Genomic DNA, 24,715 nt, shown 5'->3' with positions numbered 1-24,715 from the left:
CAGACCAGTAAACCCACAGCCGGACGGCGGGGGAGATGGAATCGATACTCTGACATTTGCTTCATGTTGTTTTCTGTTTTTCTCTGTTTTTCAGGAGGTCGGGAGCATCATCGGCAAGGTGAGCATCTCTCAGTCTCTCATTATCTGGTCTTTTGTTGATTATCTTCATGTTATAGATGAGCTCATTAGCGTGCTGTTGTGTGTTCTGTTCTAATAGAACATGGATTTTCTTTTGTTTTAAATGTTGTAACTGATGAAAGCAAGAAAAACCCTTAAAAAGCCCTTTAAAAGTTAAGTATAGTTTAAATATATTCAAATGTAATTGCTTAATTTGTTACATCAGTTTCTCTGATTTTGCTATGTATAGGTTCGTGTTTGAGTGAAATGAACATTGTTGTTTTATTCTATAAACTACAGACAACATTTCTCCCAAATTTCAAATTTAATAAAAATATTGCCATTTAAAGCATTTATTTATTTACAGAAAATGAGAAATGGCTGAAATAACAAAAAAGATGCAGAACTTTCAGACCTCAAATAATGCAAAGAAAACAAACAATTTCATAATAATAACGTTTTAAGAGTTCAGAAATCAATATTTGGTGGAATAACCCTGATGTTTTTTAATCACAGTTTTTAATCATGCATCTTGGCATCATGTTTTCCTCCTCCACCAGTCTTACACACTGCTTTTGGATAACTTTATGCTGCTTTACTCCCGGTGCAAAAATCAATTCAAGCAGTTCAGTTTGGTGGTTTGATGGCTTGTGATCATCCATCTTCCTCTTGATTATATATAATTTGGTAAAAAAAAAAACTCCTAATTTTTAAATGGTTCCTTTTTTCCAGAGCTGTATGTACCATATTTTACGGACATTAAGGCACACTGTCTATAAACGTCTGTGGTCTGTTTTTTTTTTTTTAAACATAAGGCGCACCGGACTATAAGGCCCATTTTAAGCTGCACTAGTAAGGAACAACGGTGTCGCCATGTTTTCCCTCAAATTCATCAGGTCTCGATGCTGGGGGCGGTGCCTAAGTAAACAAAACTGTAACTCTTAAAAAAACAGGGTACCACTTTAAAATAAGACTACCTCTATAAAGGTTTTATAAATGATTTACAATTAGTTTATTAATGGTTACTAATTAGGTTGTAAATGCTTTAAAAAATTATTAATAATCAGTTATAACACATATGTAGAAAGGGCAACAATGACCTGTTGTTTGCCAGATAATGAACCCACAGCCATCTATATTGTTGTTATTTCTATGTATGTGTTATAACTGATTATTAATGTTTTTTAAGGCATTTACAACCTAAATAGTAAATAGAATCGAGGATTTAGAGAATCGTGACACCCCTACAGGGTAATTATGTAAATTGGTTATATTAGTATGTAATATAAGTGTTTGTAATCCTATTGTTGTCTATTACTCTTCATAGTTGTTCATACGCCGGTTTATATAAACCGGTGGACCCTCAGGTTAACAGGGTGTCATGTTAACCATAATCACAGTGATTGACTATTAAGGTTTTTGATATCTAAGCGCTGAATTAATCCTGGTGGTGTTCAGTAATGATGTGAATTGGTTACGTTTCTCATGTGGTGCCGATTTTAATACTGGAGCTGACACTGTTTATCCCTGAAGGCAGCATGAATGGAGCTGTCTGCACTGATTTCATAACAGCGCGGCCCATTATCATTAACATGCAGTGTGTAAATGCCACGTCTGTGCGTGTGTGTGTGTGTGTGTGTGTGTGTGAATGGGCACACTTTGCTAGCTTTGTGAGGACCAGATTACTTCATAATAACAGTGAAATATCATAATTTGACCGTTTGTAGGAACTTTAAAGGCTTTTTTTTTTTTTTTTTTTTTGCAAAAAAAATTGCTTCTTTAGTTAATTGAAGTTTAAATAAAATAAAATAAATATTATGGTATTTTAGGGTATTTTTTAAAAACATAATTTTAGAAACACACCACTGCAACACAATACATTTTAACATTTATTCTGAGATATTATAGTGTTCAATATGATTTGGAATACACATACATTTGCACCAGAAAAGTGTGACAGAAGTGTGTTTGTTGGCACGTTTTGCTATCTTTGTGAGGACCACATGTCTTAATTAGCATAACGCAATGTCCTAATTTGTGGGTTTGTGGGGACATTTTATGAATGTTACAGTTAACATTTTTAGAAAGTTAAATCTGTCCAGTTTTCTGGATGTTCTTAGAATGTTTTTACTTAATATATATTTATTTCAATATTTTTGTAACGTTGCTACAACATCACTTATAATTATCAATGTTTAATTGTTTGTTTTTGGAATGTTACTTAATATTTCTTAAATAATTAATAATTACATAATTCATTTTTCATAATGTCAATATTTATTTAGTTGGGAAGTTTTTAGCTCTTTTGTTATTCAGAGGTGAGGATATCAGAATGTAGCCTTCCTGTTTACCGAGTTAAAACAAGCAACACAGGACAAATATTCCCTTGTCGTACCAGAACACTGGTAGAGTTGTAGAGCTGTTGAGTGGGATTTACTAGTGATGTAGCTAATGCTGCTGCACCAAGCCTTAGTTTAAATCTGGAAATCTAAGTTTACTGTAGATAAACGGAAGAGCTTTACTCAACCTAATAAACTGTTTTAATTAGAGGAATCTGTGTAGATTAACATCCAGCACTCGAAAATAATGCGCTTTATAATCTGTTGTGCCTTAAACTGCGAAAAAAAAAATGTTACAGTTGTTATTATTATATTAATGGAAGGTTCTCACAAGAATAGCAAAACTAACGTGTGCCTCTGTGTTTATATGTTCATGTGTGTTTGTGTGTGTGTGCTGCTCTTTTGAGCCTTGCACTGTTAGCTAACTCTAGGTCCTGCAGCGTTTGCACACACACACACACACACACACACACACAAACTCACACACACGCACACACACGCACACACACACACACACACAGTGTTAGCCTGTCCTTGGCTTTCAAAGAATCACTTGCAACATGGAGGCTTTCTCCACACAACTCCACTGCTAATAGGTCCCTGGGTTTTCGCCAGTGTTTTGACTTTCCCAACAAACACTCACACACACACTCACACACACACACACACACTGAGACACTGAGACACTCACACACTCAGACACTCACACACACACCGCCCAAACCCCTGAGGAGCTCCAGCAGACGCGAGCAACACACGGCGAGCCGGCGCGTGATGGAGTTCAGTGTGTGACAGATAGACCACAATTCAGTGGAGATGGATTGACCTATCAGGGCCTGCGCTGCGGAGCGTCGTCTTCGGGACACGTGTTCTTTTGTCTTCACTAAAAGAGCAGCTTGATCCCAGCAGCTTCTTCACTGCTACTGTTCCCAGAACAGGACTGTTATAACAGATTGTTATAAGCTTCCTGTGCTTTACAACACAGCAGAGTTCTGTTCTTCTAACTGAGGACAGTTATGATTGTAAAAAGATAGTTCTGTAAAAGAATAGACTCAGAGCAGCTATTATTATTATTATTATTATTATTATTATTATTATTTGTGTGCATCAGATACAGCAGCAGTGCTGCTGAAGTTTTTTTAAAAGCAGCATAAAGTTATCCAAAATCAGTGTGTAAGACTGGTGGAGGAGAACATGATGACAAGATGCATGAAAAAAATAATTTCAGTCGTTTCTCATTTTCTGTAAATAAATGCTCTAAATGAGAATATTTTTATTTGGAATTTGGGAGAAATGTTGTCTGTAGTTTATAGAATAAAACAACAATGTTCATTTTACTCAAACATAAACCTATAAATAGCAAAATCAGAGAAACTGATTCAGAAACTGAAGGAATTAGAAACCTCCATTCCTGTATAAGTTGTGAGGTGTTATTTTTTTTTTTTATCTGAGACTGAACACTGGCCAAGGACAGGATAATGATTTTGACTTGTGATGTCTGTCTAGAAACTTAAAATGCAATGGAAATAAAACTGTAATATATAATATTAACATAATTACATTACATTTTATTCTGGCAGGACTTAACACTGTGTAAAGCATGACATCATTTTCTATTCAATAACCTCCAAAACAGCAGCTTTAACAGACAAGAAAGGAACCTTTACTATTAATTTCCATCGGAGGCCAATATAAAAATATTAGTTCCCAAGTCATTTACAAACATTTCTATTGGTTCATTCGTCATGATGTCTATTTATAGCTAAATTTGCAATTGTTTAACGTGTTTAAAGATGTCACACAATAACAAGACATCAAACTTGAAATAATAAAATAAAGCATATAGAATCTCATCAATCTGAATAATATAGCCCCCTCCAGCAAGGAAAGCCATTTAGACCCACACGGCTGATTGGCTCATGTGCATTAAGAAGCACAGACCTTCCAATAATTACTTTTTAACGAGGCACACAGCAATTAGGATGATGTAATGATCAGGATTTATGTTTTTCAACTGTAACGTTATAAATGGAAGCTGCTTGTTGGGAGAGACGTTAAAAAAATACACTTTTTTCATGGAAAAAATTAATGTACAGCATCAGCTTCAAGGTTCAGGGACTAGTTTTGTTTGAGAGACGAATTTAAAGTAAAATAAAATTAGAATAAAACAGGAACGTTAGGTCAGGTGTGTCCAAACCTCTGACTGGTACAGGTACAGTTCTGTATAAAGAAGAGTCTGCTTGTTTCGCTGTTTCGCACTGCAGCTCTCCAATTAAATGAAAACTAGCCTCCCGTTACTGTCTTTAGCTCAGAGCTAAGATTCTCATTCTCCTAGAATTATTAAGACAAAGGCAGTCAACCAATCAGCTCCATGCAGTAGAGTCTCAGGTATTTGAATCTATTCCCATAACTGTGCACTGTCCTATCATTTATATTAGTGTTAATGTTAAGGTTAGTTCTGTCAGTGGTGGTTCTGGGGGGGCAACTGCCCCCCATTTTATTATTTATAGGTTTATGTTTGAGTAAAATGAACAATGTTGTTTTATTCTATAAACTACAGACAACATTTCTCCCAAATTACAAATAAAAATATTCTCATTTAGAGCATTTATTTACAGAGTTTTTCTTTTAACATGCATCTTGACATCATCACATGTTCTCCTCCTCCACCAGTCTTACACACTGCTTTTGGATAACTTTATGCTGCTTTACTCCTGGTGTAAAAATTCAAAAAGCAGTTCAGTTTGGTGGTTTGATGGTTTGTGATCATCCATCTTCCTCTTGATTATATTCCAGAGGTTTTTAATTTGGTAAAATCAAAGAAAATGATCACTTTTACTTTTTTCCAGAGGTGTTTGCACACTATCTTTGCGAAGTATTGCCAACTTCGCTTCCGTGTTCCATACCAAGAATTATTTCCTGCGTTTATCCTTTCTATTACCGATTGCTGTGTGTTTAGCGATGTTTGTAATGCTTTAAGCTTAGTTCAGTTGGTTTTATAATTTATAAAAAAAGTTTTTGCTCAACTTACGTCTATGTCTATGGTAGCTTTAACTTCATTAATCATTTTGATGTGTCCATCTACAGTCTACTTTCAAGCTAGTTGTGAATATTGTTTTTTATGTGCAACAGATATTTTATGACATACAATATGGTACACAACATAGATATAGATATAACAATAACATATTACCTTTTGTTATTGTCTGTAATAGTATATTGCATATATTAATATATTTATCTATATATTCATGTATTTTATTTCATTTTTACAGATATTTTAAGTGCATTACAGACAGAATTCAGCATTGTTATAATTGTTTTACAGGGTTTTCTGATTCTGTTAAATATATAATCTCTTTAAGCTCTTGTGTTGGGGATGTTTTACCATTTTTATTCTTCTGATCACTTTATACACTATAGCTATTCCTCGTAAATATAATATACACCTCCCACCTCTCAGTGCGCGTGATTTACAGGCTATTGATTACTGTATTTACAGCAGTCAGTAGGGGCTGGATCTGAGATCTGGCTCCTGAGGGACCTATTCATGCAAAAGCCATATTGCAGCAGAGTAGCAGAGCAGAATTGATATGAATTATCTGCTCATCTACTGAAGCTCTTTATTCATCAGGTAGAAGGAGAGGAATTGCAGCGGTCGGGCAGGTTGGAGATGGGAGCTGGAGAGGGTCTTGATGAAGATGATGATGATGATGATAATAATGATTTATTTTCTTTTGTTTTACAGAAAGGAGAAACTGTGAAGAGGATACGAGAGGAGGTATGACTTTTATATACGTTTTATTAAGCGCTCAAGCTTCAGGTACTCTGTTGGTTGGATATTTCACCACTTTTCTTGGCAGAATTGGTTGAGTTTTGTTAGATTTATAGGTTTTCTGGCACAAACTTGACATCCAAAAGCCCAATCATATTACGTATACTTACATATAGAATAAATTATATATATATAGAACATATAGAACATAATTTTACATATATATGGGACATAAACTGGCATGGAAGCCCTGAGGTGTTTGAACAGTGGCCAATACAGCTCAGGACCATGATGCACCCGCCACCATGCTTAATAGTGTAATGTAAAAAGAGGAAGTCTCTCGTATAAATGTATATGTGTGTGTGTGTGTGTCTGAGTTCTGAGGTATTATCTTGTGACTTGTGAGTTTGAGCAGTGGCCAAAACAGCTAAGGGCCATGATACTCCCGCCACCATGCTTAATAGTTAAAAAAGTCTCTCTCTCTTTCTCTCTTTAGTTTGCAATATCATTTCTATAACTATCCACTTCCAAAACCAGTTCAAAAACTGATATAGTGCAAGAGTATGATGCTACCACCACCATGCTTAACTGGGCAGTGTTCTCATCTTTACTTCTTTACGTAAAGACCACACTTCTTTAAGGGTGACATATTATACAAAACTTAATATATATTTACAATATATAGATATTTACAATCTGACATTATCTCACAATAGCAAAGAATCAGGAGTGTGTGTGTGATAATGTGTTATAAGACTAGTATTACATTTCATCCATACCAAACACTAAATATTGCATTTTATAAATGTGTTTTGGATGCGATTTGCACACGGGCGCATTAAATCTTAACAAAGGTGGTCCTGAACCGAACTGACCACGCCCCACTCCGACAAGACAACACCGAGTGGAGAGGAGCAGTAGGAGCATGAATATTTAAATGAAGATTTTCATCTCAAGGGCTCCTCACAAACACACACACACACACACACACACATCCTCCCAACACAATACAAATTCATTAACTCCTGCTTAATAGCAGTGCTGGTATTTCAAGGCTGCTGCCATTAAATCATGACTTCCTGAGACCGACTCAGACTCAGAGTTGAGCTTAGAAAGGAAAAATGGCTTAAGTGTTTCTGTGAGTGTGTATCTATAAATGTATGTGTGTGTGTGTGTGTGTGTGTGTGTACTCGTATTTCACACGGTTTCAGGACAATTGGTAGAGTATGTAATGTAATAATGTATAATTTTAAATTGTGGTTTGTGTGGTTTGGAGGTAACGCTCAGTAACTTATGACTTATTCCATTTAAAACAGCTGCAGAGTATGATGCTCCCACCACCATGCTTAACAGTTTGTTTAAAAGAGAGTTAAAAAAAAAACACATTATGTATACTTACCTATAGATTAAATAATACGTATAGCACATATAGAACACAATGTTGCATAGGAATGGATGACTGGGAGATAAACTGGCATGCAACCACCTGTATACGTTCTCAGGTGTTATCTTGTGACTTGTGAGTTTGAGCATTGGCCAAAACAGCTTAGAGGCATGATACTCCCGCCACCATGCTTATCATTTTGTATAAAAAAGGAAGAGTCTCTCTCTTTTGTCTCTCTCTCTTCTGTCTCTCACTCTATATTTGATCTCTCTCTATCTGTCTCACTTGCTAGTTCCTTTCTATATGTGTGTGTGTGTGTGTGTGTGTGTCAGAGTTCTGAGGTGTTATCTTGTGACTTGTGAGTTTGAGCAGTGGCCATAACAGCTTAGGTACATGATACTCCCACCACCATGTTTAACAGTTTGAAAAAACAGAAGAGTCTCTCTCTTTGGTCTGTCTCTTCTGTCTCTCTCTCTCTTGCATTTGTCTCACTCTCTATTTGCTCTCTCTCTCTCTCTGTCTCTCTCTCTCTTTCTCTCTCTCTTTCTAGGTCCTGTCTAATATGTATACATGTATATATAAAAATGCATTTTATATTCTTATATTCCGCCTATAAATACACTGATGTAAAGCTGTAGCACCTAATAAGAAGCTTTCCTGTCTGGTGCACACTCACACACACACACACACACACACACACTTGCCGCACCTAAGTGCCATAACAATGTCTTTGACAGACATATGCTCCCTGCCACCATCAAATGAAGACTAATGTTTCTTTGCCTCCTTATTACATAAAGACACCAAACAGGCCTCTCTCTCTCCGGCGACGCTAATTACCGTCTTGTGGGCCGTCTGCCGAGGGCTGGGCATCGCTCGCCGTTAGGACGGCACCGCGGGGGTCGAGCAGGGGTCAGCGCCGACATCAGAAAGCACACCGAACACGCGCAGCTATTTCCGTACACCATTCTACAACCATCCAGCCCTATCAGCTGCCTCCACTTATCAACACCTCGAGCCCGAAAGGAGGAATAACATCTCCCTCGCTTTTATGTTGTTCTGAAGCGAGCGGCTCAGATCAGAGGAATAAAAAAACACATTTCCACATCCACCGAGCAATAAACAACAACCCGCCATCAGCGCTCAAGTGCTGCCTCATATTCAGACACATCGAGTAATCGGGTTTGAGGACACGGTAACCCAGAACGAGCTCGTTCATCTGGCCCGAATGGGATGCTTAAAAAATACATACTCGTTCCCAGACTGGATCCAGAGCTGTTTCGGACGCACCGAGCAAAATTGACGTTCTTTATCCTGTTAATATAAATAAATCATTGACTAACTGTTCTAGCATTGACTACCAGGCAGGTAGCTTAACTAGCTAACATAAACATCACCCATACCATATTTTTTGCACTATAAGGCACTTTAAATTCTTAAATTTTCCTCAAAATTTACAGTGCACCTTCGTAATCTGGTGTATGAATCCTTATTTATGAACTTTATCAGTCCGATATTAAGGAGCAGTAAAGTCACTCCGCTGAAGTACAGAGTTATACAGGAGTTAAAGTCAGTAAAGTTTCTCCAGCACAGAGGCTGGAGCAGTATTAGCATTAGCCGCTAACCGCGCTAAGCGCTAGCTCTTTTCTCGTTCCTCGAGTTGAGTATATCAAACTGCAGTCTGTGTGTTTACCGTGTTAAAACAAGCTACATGAGGCGAACCGCTAGCTAATATTGCCCTGGCTTACTGGAGCACTCAGGGTTCCTCAGTGTAGCTAGGTGCTAGCCACTAATGCTAATGCTAATGCTCCAGCCTAAGTGCTGGAGAACTTAGTTAGCTAACTAAGCATATTATAGAGAGGTGCATTATTTTCACCCTGAAATTGTTTACGACACAATTATCCTGCAGCCGTGCAACATAGCTGTGCAACACAGTCATGCAATGCTGTCGTACAAAGCAACCGTGCAATACAGCCATGCAACGCATCCGTACAACATATAGACAGCGGCGAGGTTGAGTGTGTGCATGAATGCACGTGTTGATGCATGCATGCGAGACCCTGAGTGATGGAGAGATCAGTGGTAATGGAGAGAGACAGTGGGGGGCCTAAAGGAAGATGATTCACACACCCCAGCCCAGCTACACTGTTACTTTACTCATCTTCACACACACACACACACACACACACACACACACATGGGAGAATGAGTCAGTGAGCATATGAGTGGAAGGGAACACAAAACACACACATGCACACACACACACACTCACACACACACACATTAAATGAACATTTATAGTCACTCACGCTGTCATCTATTTTTAACAGTATTAGTAGTTGTGTCTGTTTCTGTCTCTCTCTGTCTGTCTCTCTCTCTCTGTCTCTCTCTCTGTCTTGTTCGCTTACACACACAGACACACACACACAACGTCTTTTATCAGATTGTGCTCAAATACGTACAGTATGCATGCTCACACAGTTATAAACACACACTGACACACACACACACGTTTTTATGTCTTTCTGGGATGTTGGGTTGAATATACTATATGTCCCATAGTCGTTATGTATAGTCTGATATATATTATATTATATTATATTATATTATATTGTATTATATTATATATTATTATCTATCATATGATTAATATTTGTTGTTAGAGTAAAGGTTAGACAAACTTTAGCCACAGTATTAAAACCAGCTACAAGGAAACAAGCAGAAAGAAGAAGGTGGTTATAATGTTATGGCTAATCAGTGTAATGTATGTACAGAGCTACGGTTTTAATGTTGTGGCTGATCTGTGTGTGTTTGATCTGTATATAAAAAAGTGTTATGGAAAGTATATAATAGAGTTTATATTAATAATAATAATAATAATAATAATATATAATAAAGTAGTTTATTATATAGTTGTAAAAAGTGCTATACAAATAAATTTGATTTGATCTGATTTTATAGTTTTGATAGTTTTTAAATGAGAATATTGTAATTTTCTGATTTACTGAGATTAACTGAGAGATTTAATGGAGGAAATAAATTAAATAAATTGTAGCTGCAGAGGAAGCTGTGTGTGTGTGTGTGTGTGTGAGAGAGAGAGAGAGAGAGAGAGAGAGAGAGAGAGAGAGACTATCTATATAATATAAGTATCTTTGTATAATACAAATAACCACTCGAGAACTCAGAACTTTAGCCTCAGTAGTCAAAACCAATCACATTTCATCACCATCATCACTGTTATTGTGTCCCATGACTTTTGCCCTGCCCCATGGAAGCAAAATAACACCACCTGAAGTATTAACTTTTAAGTGCATATTTGTAATTATAATACTAAGCATATATATTGTAAGTTTAAGCTATATGTAAGTACCTATATATAACAAAAAATGTTCACCATATATAATAAGTACCTGCATAGGTATAAATACCTGTGTGCAGTGAGTATATCATCCATTTATATAATTGCATGCACACTAAAACACGTTTCACACTTGTTTTATCAGATTGCATTGCTTTATTTCACATGCATACTGATGCACACACACACACACACATACACACACACACACACACACACACACACACACACACACACACACAGATCACATCCCCTCTTCCCCATGCATATTTCAGAGAGCTGCTAAACAAAGCAAAGGAACACAGGAAGCTGTCTCAGCCAGCCATGTGATTACCACACCAGCACTTTGAAGAGAGAGAGAGAGAGATAGAGGGAGAGAGGGAGGGATAGAGAGAGGGAGGGAGGAAGGGATGAGACAGAGAATGAGAGCAAGCAAGATAATTTGAGTGAGAGAGAGAAAGAAAGAAAGAGATAGAGCTCAAGGAGGAGTGCAAAGCACCAGAAGCAATCTTCACCATCTCTTTCTCTCTTATTCTCTCTCTCTTTTATTCTTTCTCTCTCTCTCTTAATCTCTCTCTTATTCTCTTCCTCTCTCTTATTCTATCTATTTTTTCCTATTCTCACTCAATTATTCTGTCCCTCTCTTTCTTTTATTCTCTCTCTCTTAATCTCTCTCTTGTTCTCTTCATCTCTCTTATTCTATCTATTCCTCTGCTATTCTCTGTCTCTCTTATTCTCTTCCTCTCTCCTTTTCTATCTATTTCTTTTCTATTCTCTCTCACTTATTCTTTTTCTTTTATATTCTTCCTCACTAAGTTTCTCCCTCTTTTTCTTTTATTCTTTCTCTCTTATTCTCTCTATTTCTCTCCTATTCTTAATTTCTATTCTTATTTCTCTCCTCTCTTAATTTCTGTCTTATTCTCTCTCTTATCCTTTTTTCTCTGTCTCTTATTCTTTCTCTTGTTCTCTCCCTCTTTCTCTTTCTCTCCTTCTACTGCTGTCATTATTTCCTGTCTATTGTTGTCGTTTAATTCTCCTTCTCCCAATCTGTCCATCCCAACAGAGCAGTGCACGCATCAATATCTCAGAGGGTTCCTGCCCAGAGCGGATCATCACCATCACCGGCCCCACAGAGTGTGTGTTCCGGGCCTTCACCATGATCACCATAAAGCTTGAGGAGGTGAGGCTTAAAAAACACACTAAATTAAATATACAGTATTTTGTGCTTCTGTTCTAAATACAAACGTTTAACTGTACAGTTTTACTGCAATTAAACCACCAATCAGAAACTGATTTAATGCTACAGCCTGTTGGAGGATTGTTTCTCCTGACCATGTGCATCCCTTCATGCCCACAGCTGACCCTTGACCTTCTCAGATAAAGGTTCTTAACATTTTTTGCAGGTTAATCCTTTATATTTAGAGTTAAAAAGTCTTAAATTAAAATCTGTGTAATTAAGGGAAGACCACGAAGATTATCGGAGAGCTAGCTAACATTAGCGGCAATCTAGCTAACATACTAACTTTAGCTAGCTAAAGCGAGCTAGCTATTGTAACCAGGAATAGAACTAAGGTTAGTGGAAAGCTAGCTTACATTAGCGGCAAGCTAGCTAACATACTAATGTTAGCATCAAGCTAACTAATGGTAGCAGCAACCTAGCTAACATACTAACTTTAGCTTGCTAAAGCGAGCTAGCTAACGTTACCAGGGATAGAACTAAGGTTAGTGGAAAGCTAGCTATCATAAGCAGGGAGTTAGCTAACATACTAATTTTAACGGAGAGTAAGCTAACGTTACCGGAGAGAGAACTTAAATAATTATGACTACATTTTTGGGTCTTAAATTATATTTATTGAGGTCTTAAAAAGGTCTTAAAAAGCATTAAATTTGAATTTTAAAATGATACAAGAACCCTGCAGTAATTGAATCCAACTCCAGTAAACACCTTCTTATGCACTTTTTCCAGTTTTGGGGTCTTAATGGGGTCCAAAGCTCACTTTGAAACATTGGGTGAAAGGCAGGAACATCCTGTAGACAGGATGCCGTGGGCAATCTTCAGAAATTGCGTTATGGATTACGTTGCAGAATCTCAAACCAACGTTTTCACCATCTTGCTGAAGTCAAGCTGTGACAAATTGAAGCTGTTCTAACAGCACAAACATTAGACCCCACCATGTAATAGCAGGAATAGCAGAGTGTTTCTATTCTGTTTTCTTTTTTTAAGATTGTCCCACCCATTCAGCTGCTACTCAGCTGTATATCCCCCCATCTCTAGTAATGCCACAACAAAAGGAGGGTAAAGACTAGCACACGCCTCCTCCGACACATGTGAATTCAGACTCTTCTCGCCTCTTTTTGAACTTCGCCGAGTAGCATCAGGAAAGCGCAGCGACTCTGGTGGTTCTGATACATCAGCTCACAGATGCAGCCTTTTGCTGATCGACATCACTCTAGGAGTGATGAATAGGGGAAAAAAGCACCATCTACTGTACCCACCCAGCAAGAGCAAGGCCAGCTGTGCTCCGGCAGCTGATGGCAAGCTGCATGACCAGGATTCGAACCAGCGAGTGAACAAATACACTTAAAGGCCCCCTAAAGAGCTGTGCTTCCTGCCCGAGTCCCAGATACATTACATAATATCTTATAACGGTGTGAACAAAAGTCACCCAAATACAATTACACTCACCTCTACACCATTACACACACACACTCACACTCTCACACTTCTCAAACCACCCCCCCCCAATCCACTCCCCCGACTGCCACTCAACACACAATGCATCCAGAGAACCAACACCCCCCCGCCCCCCCCCCCCCCCCCCCCCACGTCCCCTAATGACTCCTCTGCCTCAGCAGACCCTCCATCAGGAGCCTGGTCTTTCTGCCTCAGTGCTTAAAACAAACCCATTATTTCCTTTACATTGTGTAGCACTAGGCAGGGTGCCGCTCATTAAACAGCTGTTCAGGAATCTTCCCCTTTGCCCCTCCCGCCTCCAGCCTGCCTCGTTCCGCCTCGCCCAGAAAGGAAAGAGTTGTCATAGAAACCCTGGAGGTGGTGGTGGAGGTTTGGCTCGCGCCGAGCACATGATGCACATTACTGATCCGGAGTTTTACAAGGAGCTCCATTCAGGAGCTCCTCGTCCGGCCGGCCTCGGGAGCTGACTGGTTTCTGGATTAGGAGAGCAGTAAAAAAAACAACGGGGGGTGGAATAACGGTTAAGGAGGGTTAAGAAGACTATCACACTTCTCCTACGACACGTGAAGTCAGACGCCATCTCTTTTTGAACTTTTCGCTCAGCGAATCGGTTCCAATACATCAGCTCACAGATGCAGCCTTGTGCTGATCCACATCACCCTAGTTACGAGTTATGAGGGGAAAGAAGAGGGCCATCTACTGTACCCACCCAGAGAAAGAGATGAAGACCAACTGTTCTCTCTCTGGTCTCTGGCAGCTGATGGCAAGCTGCATGACCGGGATTCGAACCAGTGATCTCTCTGGATTTTAGTGGTAGCGCAACGGGAGTGAAATAATGGTTCACAATCAAAGGCTGGTGGGTTGTGTTTGCTTAGACAAGAATAGAATATAATGAATTCAAAAAATTACAAAAAATTGAAATATTATGTAGGCTGCATTTTAAGCCTGAAGCTGTTTTATGGGCATTTTTCAAAAGTTGCGTGATGCATTGCATTGCAGGAACCATCTCAAACCAGCGTTTTGACCATCTTGCTGGAGTCAAGCTGTGACAAATTGAGATTGTTCTAACAGCACAAACTTAGGAGTGTTTTTAAAGATTTTTATCCCATTTTTATCCTTATTTTATCTAGGCCGATTGTCCCACTCAATCAGCTGCTACTCTGTTCAGCTGTATATCCCCCCTATCTCTAGTGATGCCCCAACACCAGGAGGGTGAAAAAGACTAGCACACGCCTCCTCCGACACATGTGAATTCATACTCCGCCTCTTTTTGAACCTTGGCGAGTAGCATCACAGTGTCACTGCATATTAAGTAGTCTGACGAACTAAGGAGCTGCCAGCATGATCTGATAATCACTGGTTCGAATCCCTGATCATGGTGCTTGGGTGGATAGATTCTTTCCCCCAGTGATGCTGCATCAGTGCCAGTTTGAAAAGAGGCGAGGTCTGGCTTTACATGGGTTGGAAGCATTAATATATTGTAATATAAAGTGATAGAGGGTGTTTATATGTAATTGACCTTCTAAACTCTTTCCAAAATTGGAAATATTCAACGTAAATACTGAAAGAATCTGCAGTTACATGTTTTTTGGGTTACTTGTCCAAAGACTAATCCATGTGAGGATGTGTAGGGTGAGGATGCATCCTGACTTTCACATTAGTCACCTAATGTACATTTATTAGGTCAAACTGCTGCCTGTAGCCCAATTCTGTCCTATTAGAAGGCGTATCTGTCAGCAGTTTGAAACTCCACAAGATAATAAGACTAATAATGATTCTGATCTGCTTGATCTAATGATCTTGGTCTGTATTGGTAGAGAAACCTTCTTGTTTTATTCTATAAACTACGGACAACATTTCACCCAAATTCCAAGTAAAAATATTCTCATTTAGAACATTTATTTGCAGAAAATGAAAAAATGCTGAAATAACAAAAAAGATGCAGAGCTTTCAGACCTCAAATAATGCAAATAAAACAAGTTCATATTCATAAAGTTTTAAGAGAACAGAAATCAATATTTGGTGGAATAACCATGAAGGTTTTTAATCACAGTTTTTTTTTTCATACATCTTGGCATCATGTTCTCCTCCACCAGTCTTACACACTGCTTTTGGATAATTTTATGCTGCTTTACTCCTGCTGCAAAAATTCAAGCAGTTCAGTTTGGTGGTTTGATGGCTTGTGATCATCCATCTTCCTCTTGATTATATTCCAGAGGAAGGAAAAATGGAATATGTGCTACAATTTCCACTTTCCGAAAGTGCAGGAGAGGCCATGGCCATTGTTCAGCAATCGCAGATTAAAGCTGTAAAATACACCACAGGTTGAGCTCTTCTAAAGCTATTGAAGCTACTGAAGCTACTGAGCCGCCCGCCGACCAGCAGTGCACTTTATAAGCCAGAGCGCTCGTGAGCCGCGGAGGTTGATATCACAACTGATGATTTATCATTCACCAGGCTGTGAAAGTAGATTAGAAGGAGGAAGGTGAAAGGCTGGGTCTGGACATCTTGCTAGCACTTCAAATTACACAGAGGGGCAGCGGGAAAGACACGCACTGCTCACGCCTATTAAGACACAAAGCATATTTTGAAATTAAATCCAGAAGGTGACTCCTGTATCTCCCTGACTCAGACGAGGACATGCTTCCGCCGCCGAGGTGAGAGTGCAACTCCTCCCGCGAGGGGCTGGAGAGAGAGAGACGGCGAGAGAGAGGGAATCGTTTATCTCTCAGCCGCACATTTTTTGGGGTATTCATCACCTGTTTATTTCCGAAATGCCACTATATTTTCAGGAACAGATGCGCAGATCAGGTTTTTTCCCTATTCTGTCCGTTCTCAGGAGGTTTTAGAAGTAGATGTCAGAGGAATTGCAAGAGGCAGTATCTCCCAAACAGACCTCCGCCTCGAGCGCAAACACTCAACGCAGGGATAAATCCTTTGGCGGGCGCCGTTCGGAGGCGCCCACTCGAGTCATGATAATTCCGTTCACGTACCGAGCGAGCGGGAAGTTGATGGGCAGCGAGACAGCAGCCACTATTTACATTTCAATCCCCGGCATGAGTCCTGCTCCCTACTAATTGATTGCCGCAATGGTGGGCCACGACTATTTATTGCCCGGCTTAATTAAAGAAAGAGCCTCCGAAATTGCGTCGCCTGACTAATGGACATTCAGGCCCATTCCTCTCCGCTCGCAGAGAATGTCAAGGAAAACTGCCCTCGGCTGCTGAGCTCAGCCAAGGTCTGCAGTTTCACCTGTCAGGTCTAAAGATGGGCTTCGGATGAGGGTCACTGCCTCCAGGTCGGACAGTTGACCTGATAGACGAGACGCCGGGACTCAGGACTCAGGACTCATTTTTACGAATTGTTATGAAGCGATTGCTTTGAAAAGGACACTCGAGATGTAAATATTGTTTGTAATCCGGTGGCGGCTGGCGGCAGAGATCGATGTGAATCCAGACACAAGCCTGGCTTGAATTGGTTCAATCACTGCTAACCTTTATCCAGCGGGTTGATCGATTGATTTGCAAACTGTGAATAGAGAGAATTGATCAGGGGAAAAAGGGACTCTCTGCAAGCTTGGAATTGGAATTCAGTCTTCTGGAACGTTCTCATTTTTGAAGGTACAAAGAGAGGGATCAGGATGGACTTGAGTGTGGAACTGATGTTGCTCGAGTCTATTTCTAATTTTCTACCATTAATTCTTCTATTTAAGCTAGGCTGATTGACTATTTAGCTGCTTCAACAATTATATATGCCACAACGAGATTTCAGAGGAAAGTGCAGTGACTCAGTTTTCGATACATCAGCTCACAGATGCCTTGTGCTGATCGACATCACCCTAGAAGTGATCTACTGTACCCACCCAGAGAGAGAGAGTAAGGCCAACAGTGCTTTCTCTGGGCTCTGGAAGCTGATGGCAAGCTGCATGACCGGGATTCAAACCAGCGATCTCCCAATCATAGTGGTGGTTCTTTAACTCACAGGACTATTCGGTGCTCCCTATTTTTCTAATAAATTGTTCAGTATGTTCAGTACAAATACAGTAAAAGCCTCAATTGAATTAATCAGCTGTGAATTCATTCAAAATCTTTAAAAATGTCTTTAAAAAGACGCTGGTATCAGTAGACGTCTTTTGGAATGGCCTATGGTCAGAAGGTACAAACTGGAATCCGGATGGACTTGAGGTGCAGTTGACTTAATCACCTGCAGACGAGATCAGAAGTATTTAAAGATGCCTTAAAGAAGATCCTGAAATCAATAGATGTAGCCTCTGTTAATGAGGCTGCGTGATAAGGCACCTCTGCAAGCATGGAATCGGAAAGCTTATGGTGCTCAGTCTTTTTCTGGATTTTCTCATTTTAGAAAATACTGACCAGGATCAAGATGGACCTGAGCCACTATAGAATTGATCAGCTCAGAATGAGGTTAAGAGAAGTCTTAAAGATGTCTTAAAGAAGACCCTAAATCAATAAATCAGAATAGTCACTGTTATCGTGATTGTGACAAGGTCCTTCTTTCCACAGACATGGGCTTTACAGAGAATTCATTTCCATCTTCTGGAATGTTCTCGTTTCACAAGATACCGACCAGAATCAGGATGGAGCTGAGCCATGATTCAATTGATCAGCTGTGATTGAGTTCAGGAGTCTTTAAAGATGCCCTAAAGAAGACCCTGAGATCAATAGATGTCAACGTCTGTTAACGCGAAGGGATCTTTCTAAAACAACAGTGAAAGCTCTGCTTGTAGCTCTGTATCTTGTAGCTTCCACATATCAGGATATCTTTAAAGACTCTACTCGCTCTGACCCAAACATTCACCACATACAGCAGCTGTGGGAATTATTATTACTTGACTGGATTGACCCTGTTGTTAATGCAAGATCCCTACCATGTAAGGTTTTAAAGTATTAGAAAAATACGGACGTAATTAAACAAACTCATCAACTGATCTGGACCATAGAAACTTTTACAATTGCAGGTGTGCAAACTGTGCTGGACTCTAGTCCTTGTTGTCCACACCTGAGGTACAGTATCCAGTCAGGCCATATCATAGACTGTATATAGCTGGACAGAGCATCGTCTCTCAAAAGTGAAGCCACCACAGGTCGGGCGCCCCCTGCTGTTCGGTTGCAGAAAGCTATAAAGCTGTGTGACCCCACCCATCCCCATAGGTTTCAAAAACAGGCAAAACAGAACAACTTTCAATCAGTTTTTTTTTTTTAAATCCAATATACTGTAATTCTACCTCCATTATTTAAATGCAGCAGCTTTAGTGTAACCTCTGCTTATATTGTCAATTATTCATTTTTTAAAACGTTATTCAGCTCTATTTAAAAAAGGTGTGGTTATTGGTGTGTAAAAGGGCGGGGTTACACCTAGCCGGGGCGGGACCAATGACTGTATGGGCGGGATCATAGACTATGTATAGCTCTGTGGAGGCAGCCCTCAGGGGCGGGGTTATTTAAATGAGTAGGCGGTCTCTCCACAGTCTTTCTCCCTCCTCTGGTCTCTACTGCGCTCTACAGACTCGGGTATCAGGATCGCCAACATGGCGGAAGATTTTGGCTTCATTTTCATTGAATGAATGGGAATGGCGACACGGCGTCCATCTTTTTTTACAGTCTCTAATACAGATTTACAGCTTGTTTAGGGAGCCCAGATTTAAATGTCCATTGAACTGTTCCTCAGCGCCAAGCTTTGGCACATAATTCCACACTGTTGAAAATGTCAAATCGCTTTATTTTTATTCATCCCTGGTGTCTGTTAAATCCACAATGTAGCCACTCAAAGTGCTCCGCTCTTTTTGTATGTATGGCAGGACCTGACTGCGCTCGTGGCTAATGGTACAGTCACCAGCAAGCCTCCGGTCACGTTGCGGCTGGTTATCCCTGCCAGCCAGTGCGGATCTCTCATTGGCAAGGGAGGCTCCAAAATCAAAGAGATCAGAGAGGTAAGTGCTATCTCGCTCTCCCACCCATCCTCTCTTTCTCTCTCTCTCTCTTTCTCTCACTCTACCTCCTCTAGAAGTCCTCTAAGGAGCCGTGCTCTATGTTAAAACTGCTTGCACCATTGCATATTTCATGGCACTGGATGCCAGTAAAAACCCATTTATTTTGCATTTACGGTCTCCCTGCTGCCGGCCCGGGGATGAGGTAATGCTCAGTGCTGGGTCATGCTAACTTTGGGAGTGGTCACTAATGCAGGAAATGGATGGAGGTGGATGGCGGCAGGAAATGTGTTAAATTAATCGAACAGGGGTTGAGAGTCGGTTTGGAGAGGTTGTGCTTTTGCTGAATCATTAGTGACTTTCTATGCTGTAAAAAAAAAAAAACAATGCTGGAAACAATCACAGCAATTAGCTGTAAAATTATTGGCTTATTTCAGTAATTTAGTTAAAAAATAAATGTGAAACTCATATATTATATATAGATGTATTAAACACAGAGTGATCTATTTTAGAGTTTATTTCTTTTATTGTTAATGACTGATTATGGCTTACAGTCAATGAAAAGCCTTTTAAAATCAGTGTCTCAGAAATGTAGGTAGAATATTACTGTATATAAGACCAGTTGGTACTTTTGGTGCAGTGTGGGCAGTGTGCCAAGTCCTGCTGGAAAATGAAATCCACATCTCTATAAAAGCTGTTATCAGCAGAGGGAAGCTGTAAGATATGAAGTGCTGTAAGATTTTGTGGGAAAACAAAACTGCACTGACTTTAGACTTGATAATAAAACACAGTGGATCAACACCAGCAGATGCCAGACATGACTCTCTAAACCATCACTGATTGGTGGAAACTTCACACTAGACCTCGAGCAGTTTGGACTGTGAGTCTCTCCACTCTTCCTCCAGACTCTGATCCCTTGATTTACTTTAATTGAAATGTAAAATTTACTGATGATCAGTGATGGTTTGGAGAGTCATGTCTGTCATCTGCTGGTGTTGAGCCACTGTGTTTTATTATGAAGTCTAAAGTCAGTGCAGTTTTGTTTTCCCACAAAATTCCCACTTACAGCACTTCATATCTTACAGCTTCCCTCTGCTGATGACAACTTTTATGGAGATGCGGATTTCATTTTCCAGCAGGACTTGGCACAGTTTTGCCCACACTGCCAAAAAAAGTACCAATTGGTCTTATTATATAATTTTCTAATTTTCTGAGTCACTGATTTTTTGGGTTTATTTATTGGCTGTAAGCCATAATCAATAATCAACAATAAAAGAAATAAACACTTAAAATAGATCACTCTGTGTGTTTAATACATCTATATGATATATGAGTGTCACATTTTGAACTGAATTACTGAAATAAAGTAACTTTCTTGCATTTCTTGCACAGTAAATCTTGTCGCATTTTTCAGCATATTTACTGCATTCGCAGAAGAAGACCCTGTACTGTCCAGGAAATGCATTTTTCTATATTTTGAAGCATTGCAGTGACTTTTTCTACATCTGGGTTATTTTCTCGTTGACAGAGCACGGGGGCACAAGTGCAGGTAGCAGGAGACCTGCTTCCCAACTCCACAGAACGAGGAGTGACGATATCTGGAAGCCAAGACGCCATTATTCAGTGTGTCAAACTCATCTGCACTGTCATACTCGAGGTACGGCTGGGTTATATCCTTTTTTTATTATTATTTAACCCACCAGTAACACTTCTGTCTGAGGTCTAACTTTATTGAATCGATTGCAGAAGATGACACAAAAAAGAACTGATCTTTAAAGAAGTGCATAGATCTTTATTATAAGGTTATTTTATGGAATTGCTGTTTTACTCCATGTATCAATGGGTGTTGAAGGATTTGCCCTTCAGTATTCACATATCATGTGTAGGTTGTGTAGACCTTTTTTCAGTTCTTTATTGTGCCATTTAGTCTATATCTGTCTCTTATACTTCAGGAAGGATGCAGTTCGATGCTTAGTAAAGACTATTGAACCATTTATTCAAGTTTTCTCACGTTTTCTGCCTCCTTCAATCCCTTGCACTTCATGGTTTAAGTTTAAGACTTGAATAAAACTTGCAACCAAAGCCTCAAAACAACCCAGACTTGCATCTCAAAGACTTGACGCTCACCTAGACTCAGATTGGACTCAGACTCAACCAAAAGACTTAAGACAGAGTTTAAGCTCTCAAAACTCAACTCTGTGGTAAATCTTTTGCTATTTTTGGGTTAAACCATTTTAGCCTTGTAATGACACTTTTGTTTGCAATATTTAGGCTTTGATGCTTACTTAAACTCTAGACTTGTAAGACTTAAATTAGGCTTAGACTTAACCTAAAGACTTGAGACACAATTTAAACTCACAATACAGACTCTCAAACCTCAGCTCTGTGGTAAATCTTTTACTATTTTTGAGTAAAGCCATTTTAGCCTTGGGATGACACATTTTTTGCAAAATTTCAGCATTAACACTAACTTAGACTCAAACCCTGCACTCTCAAGACTCAGATTGGGCTTAGACTCAACCTAAAGGCCCGAGACACAATTCAGCTTCTTGATAAAGACTCTCAAACCTCATCTCTGTGGTAATTCCTTTATTATTTTTGGGTTAAACCATTGCTAGGCTTGGAATGACACATTTTTGTGCAATGTAGACTTAAATTCTAGACTCTGAACACTCAAATTGGACTCAACCCAAAGGCTTGAGACACAATTCAGATTTTCAATACAGACTCTCAAAACTCAACTCTGTGGTAATTACTTTACTATTTTTGGGTTAAACCATTGCTAGCCTTGAGATGACATTTTTTTTTTGCAATATTTCAGCATTTATAGATACAGCATAGACTTACACCCTAGACTCTCAAGACTCAAATTGGACTCAGACTCAACCAAAAGACCTAAGACACAGTTTAAACTCACAATACAGACTCTCAAACCTCAACTCTATAGTAATTCCTTTACTATTTTTGGTTTAAGTCAATATTTTAGCACTTACGCTTACTTACATTTAAACTCTAGACTCTCAAGACTCAAATTGGACTCAGACTCAACCCAGAGACTTGAGACACAGTTCAGATTCTCAATACGGACTCTTAAAACTCAACTCTGTAGTAATTCCTTTACTATTTTTGCATTTAGCCATTGGTAGCCATGGGATGACACTTTTTTTTTTGCAATATTTTAGCATTGATGCTTACATAGACCCTAACCCTAGAGTCTCAAGACTCAAATTGGAAAAAGACTCAACCCAAAAACTTGAGACACAATTCAGATTCTCAATACAGCCTCTCAAAACTCAACACTGTGGTAATTCCTTTACTATTTTTGGTTTAAGCCTTTGCTAGCCTCAAGGTGACAATTTTTTTTGCATTTCAGCATTGATTCACATAGACTTTAAACTTGACCTAGACCTGAACATAGACCTGATACACACTTCAGATTCTCAATACTCACTCTCAAAACCCTACTCAGACTCACACACTTGAGTCTTGAAACTCTGTGTTAATTCTTTTACGGTTTTTAGGTTAAGCCGCTGCTAGCCTTGGGATGACACATTTTCTTTTGCAATATTTTATTGGAGCTTTTAATACAAATATACAGTCTGTAAAGCTTGAACGCAGCTTTAAACGGCTTGTCTGAAATATTGCACAGTATTTGCAGCCTCTTTTGCAAAAAGCAGCGCCTGTACGGACCGTTATAATAATCTCCCGCAGAGCATGAAGTGATTTGTAATTTTTTATGCGCTTTCTATCTGCTTCTGAGGGCTGCTTCCAAACGAGCAGAAACGATCTGTCAGCGAGGTGCGATCACTGAGTTTATTCCCTCAGATCCGAAATGAATTCGCTTTCAGATCATTGTCCTTTTACTCAAACGGGAGAGGCTTTTACTTTTAATCAGCCGACTTCATAAGCACGCCTCTCCTCGCAGCGTTAAAGAGCCAGAAGGTAGGATGGCTCCTCACACTGGTTTTTTCTAAGCCCTGCACTGAAAGCTGCAGGCCTGGCTGCAGGAACGCTCCTTGCTGGCTGTTGTCATCTGCTGCGGGATGCAAATTATGCAAAGTGACCCGATGAATGTTTTAAAACATTCGCTGCACCTGACCGAGCAGCGATAAGACTGCGCCTCGATGAATCTGGATCTCAATCTCACTGTATTAATTTAGATCAGCTATATATTTATATTAAAGCAAATGTTGCTATGATACTAATATTAATACAAATAATTATACAAATAAAATACAAATAAGCACCTGGTGGGTTCAGTGTTGTAAAGCAATGTAAAGCAAAAAATTAAAGAGAGAAATAATTAAATAATGGTAACACTTTACTTGGATGGTCCATTTGATGATGCTTAACTGACATTCAACTGACATTCAACTGCATGTCTATTAAATGTAATTTAACTGAAAGGTGAAAGTAAATGATTCTCTAATGAATGAACATTTTAGAATTGGGTTTAAGGTTAGATTTAAATTTTAGGTTAAGATTAAGGTTAGGGTTAGGGGTACCACTTTAAAATAAGACTACCTTTATAAAGGGTTTATAAATGGTTTATAAATGCCTTAAAAACCATTAATAATCAGTTATAACACATACGTAGAAAGGGCAACAATGACCTGTTGTTTGCCAAATAGTGAACCCACAGCAATCTATATTGTTGCCCTTTCTATGTATGTGTTATAACTGATTATTAATGATTTTTAAGGCATTTACAACCTAATTAGTAACCATTAATAAACTAATTATAAACCCTTTATAAAGGTAGTCTTATTTTAAAGTGGTACCGGTTTGGTATAGGGTTATGCTCTATTTTGAATAATTTCCATTCAACATAAGGTTAAGTTGCAGTTAATAGGCATTAAGTTGAATGTTAGTTGAAAGTCAGTTGAGCATCAATGAGGTCATCAAATGGACCATCCAAATAAAGTGTTCCGATCAAAATAATAATGATATAAACACAATTAAATAAATAGAGGAGTAATAAAAAAGGTAAATAATGGAACCAAAATCAAAAAGTTAAAAAAGTAAAAGGACAAAATAAATGAAATAAAAAGGGTAAAAGGCCAAAAGTAAACCCAGTAATAAAACAAATAAAAGGATGAC

At 39.0% G+C, this 24,715-nt stretch overlaps 1 protein-coding gene across 4 annotated transcripts in view; it reads left to right on the top strand.

The window, feature by feature from the left end:
• pcbp4 (poly(rC) binding protein 4) overlaps positions 1–24,715 on the top strand; it is a 123,987-nt gene that overhangs the window by 71,350 nt on the left and 27,922 nt on the right. For all 4 annotated transcript variants that reach the window (XM_022682214.2, XM_022682213.2, XM_022682212.2 and 1 more), the window contains exons 4-8: positions 95–118; positions 6,205–6,237; positions 12,037–12,153; positions 19,487–19,618; positions 21,144–21,272. In XM_022682214.2, the coding sequence (XP_022537935.1) occupies positions 95–118; positions 6,205–6,237; positions 12,037–12,153; positions 19,487–19,618; positions 21,144–21,272 (435 nt within the window). The remainder of the gene's footprint in view (positions 1–94; positions 119–6,204; positions 6,238–12,036; positions 12,154–19,486; positions 19,619–21,143; positions 21,273–24,715) is intronic.

This window comes from Astyanax mexicanus, chromosome 24 (assembly GCF_023375975.1).
Source record: "Astyanax mexicanus isolate ESR-SI-001 chromosome 24, AstMex3_surface, whole genome shotgun sequence".
In the NCBI taxonomy this organism is placed as follows: Eukaryota; Metazoa; Chordata; class Actinopteri; order Characiformes; family Acestrorhamphidae; genus Astyanax; species Astyanax mexicanus.
Note: the sequence above shows the minus strand (reverse complement) of the source record. Positions and strands in the feature narration are given on the sequence as shown.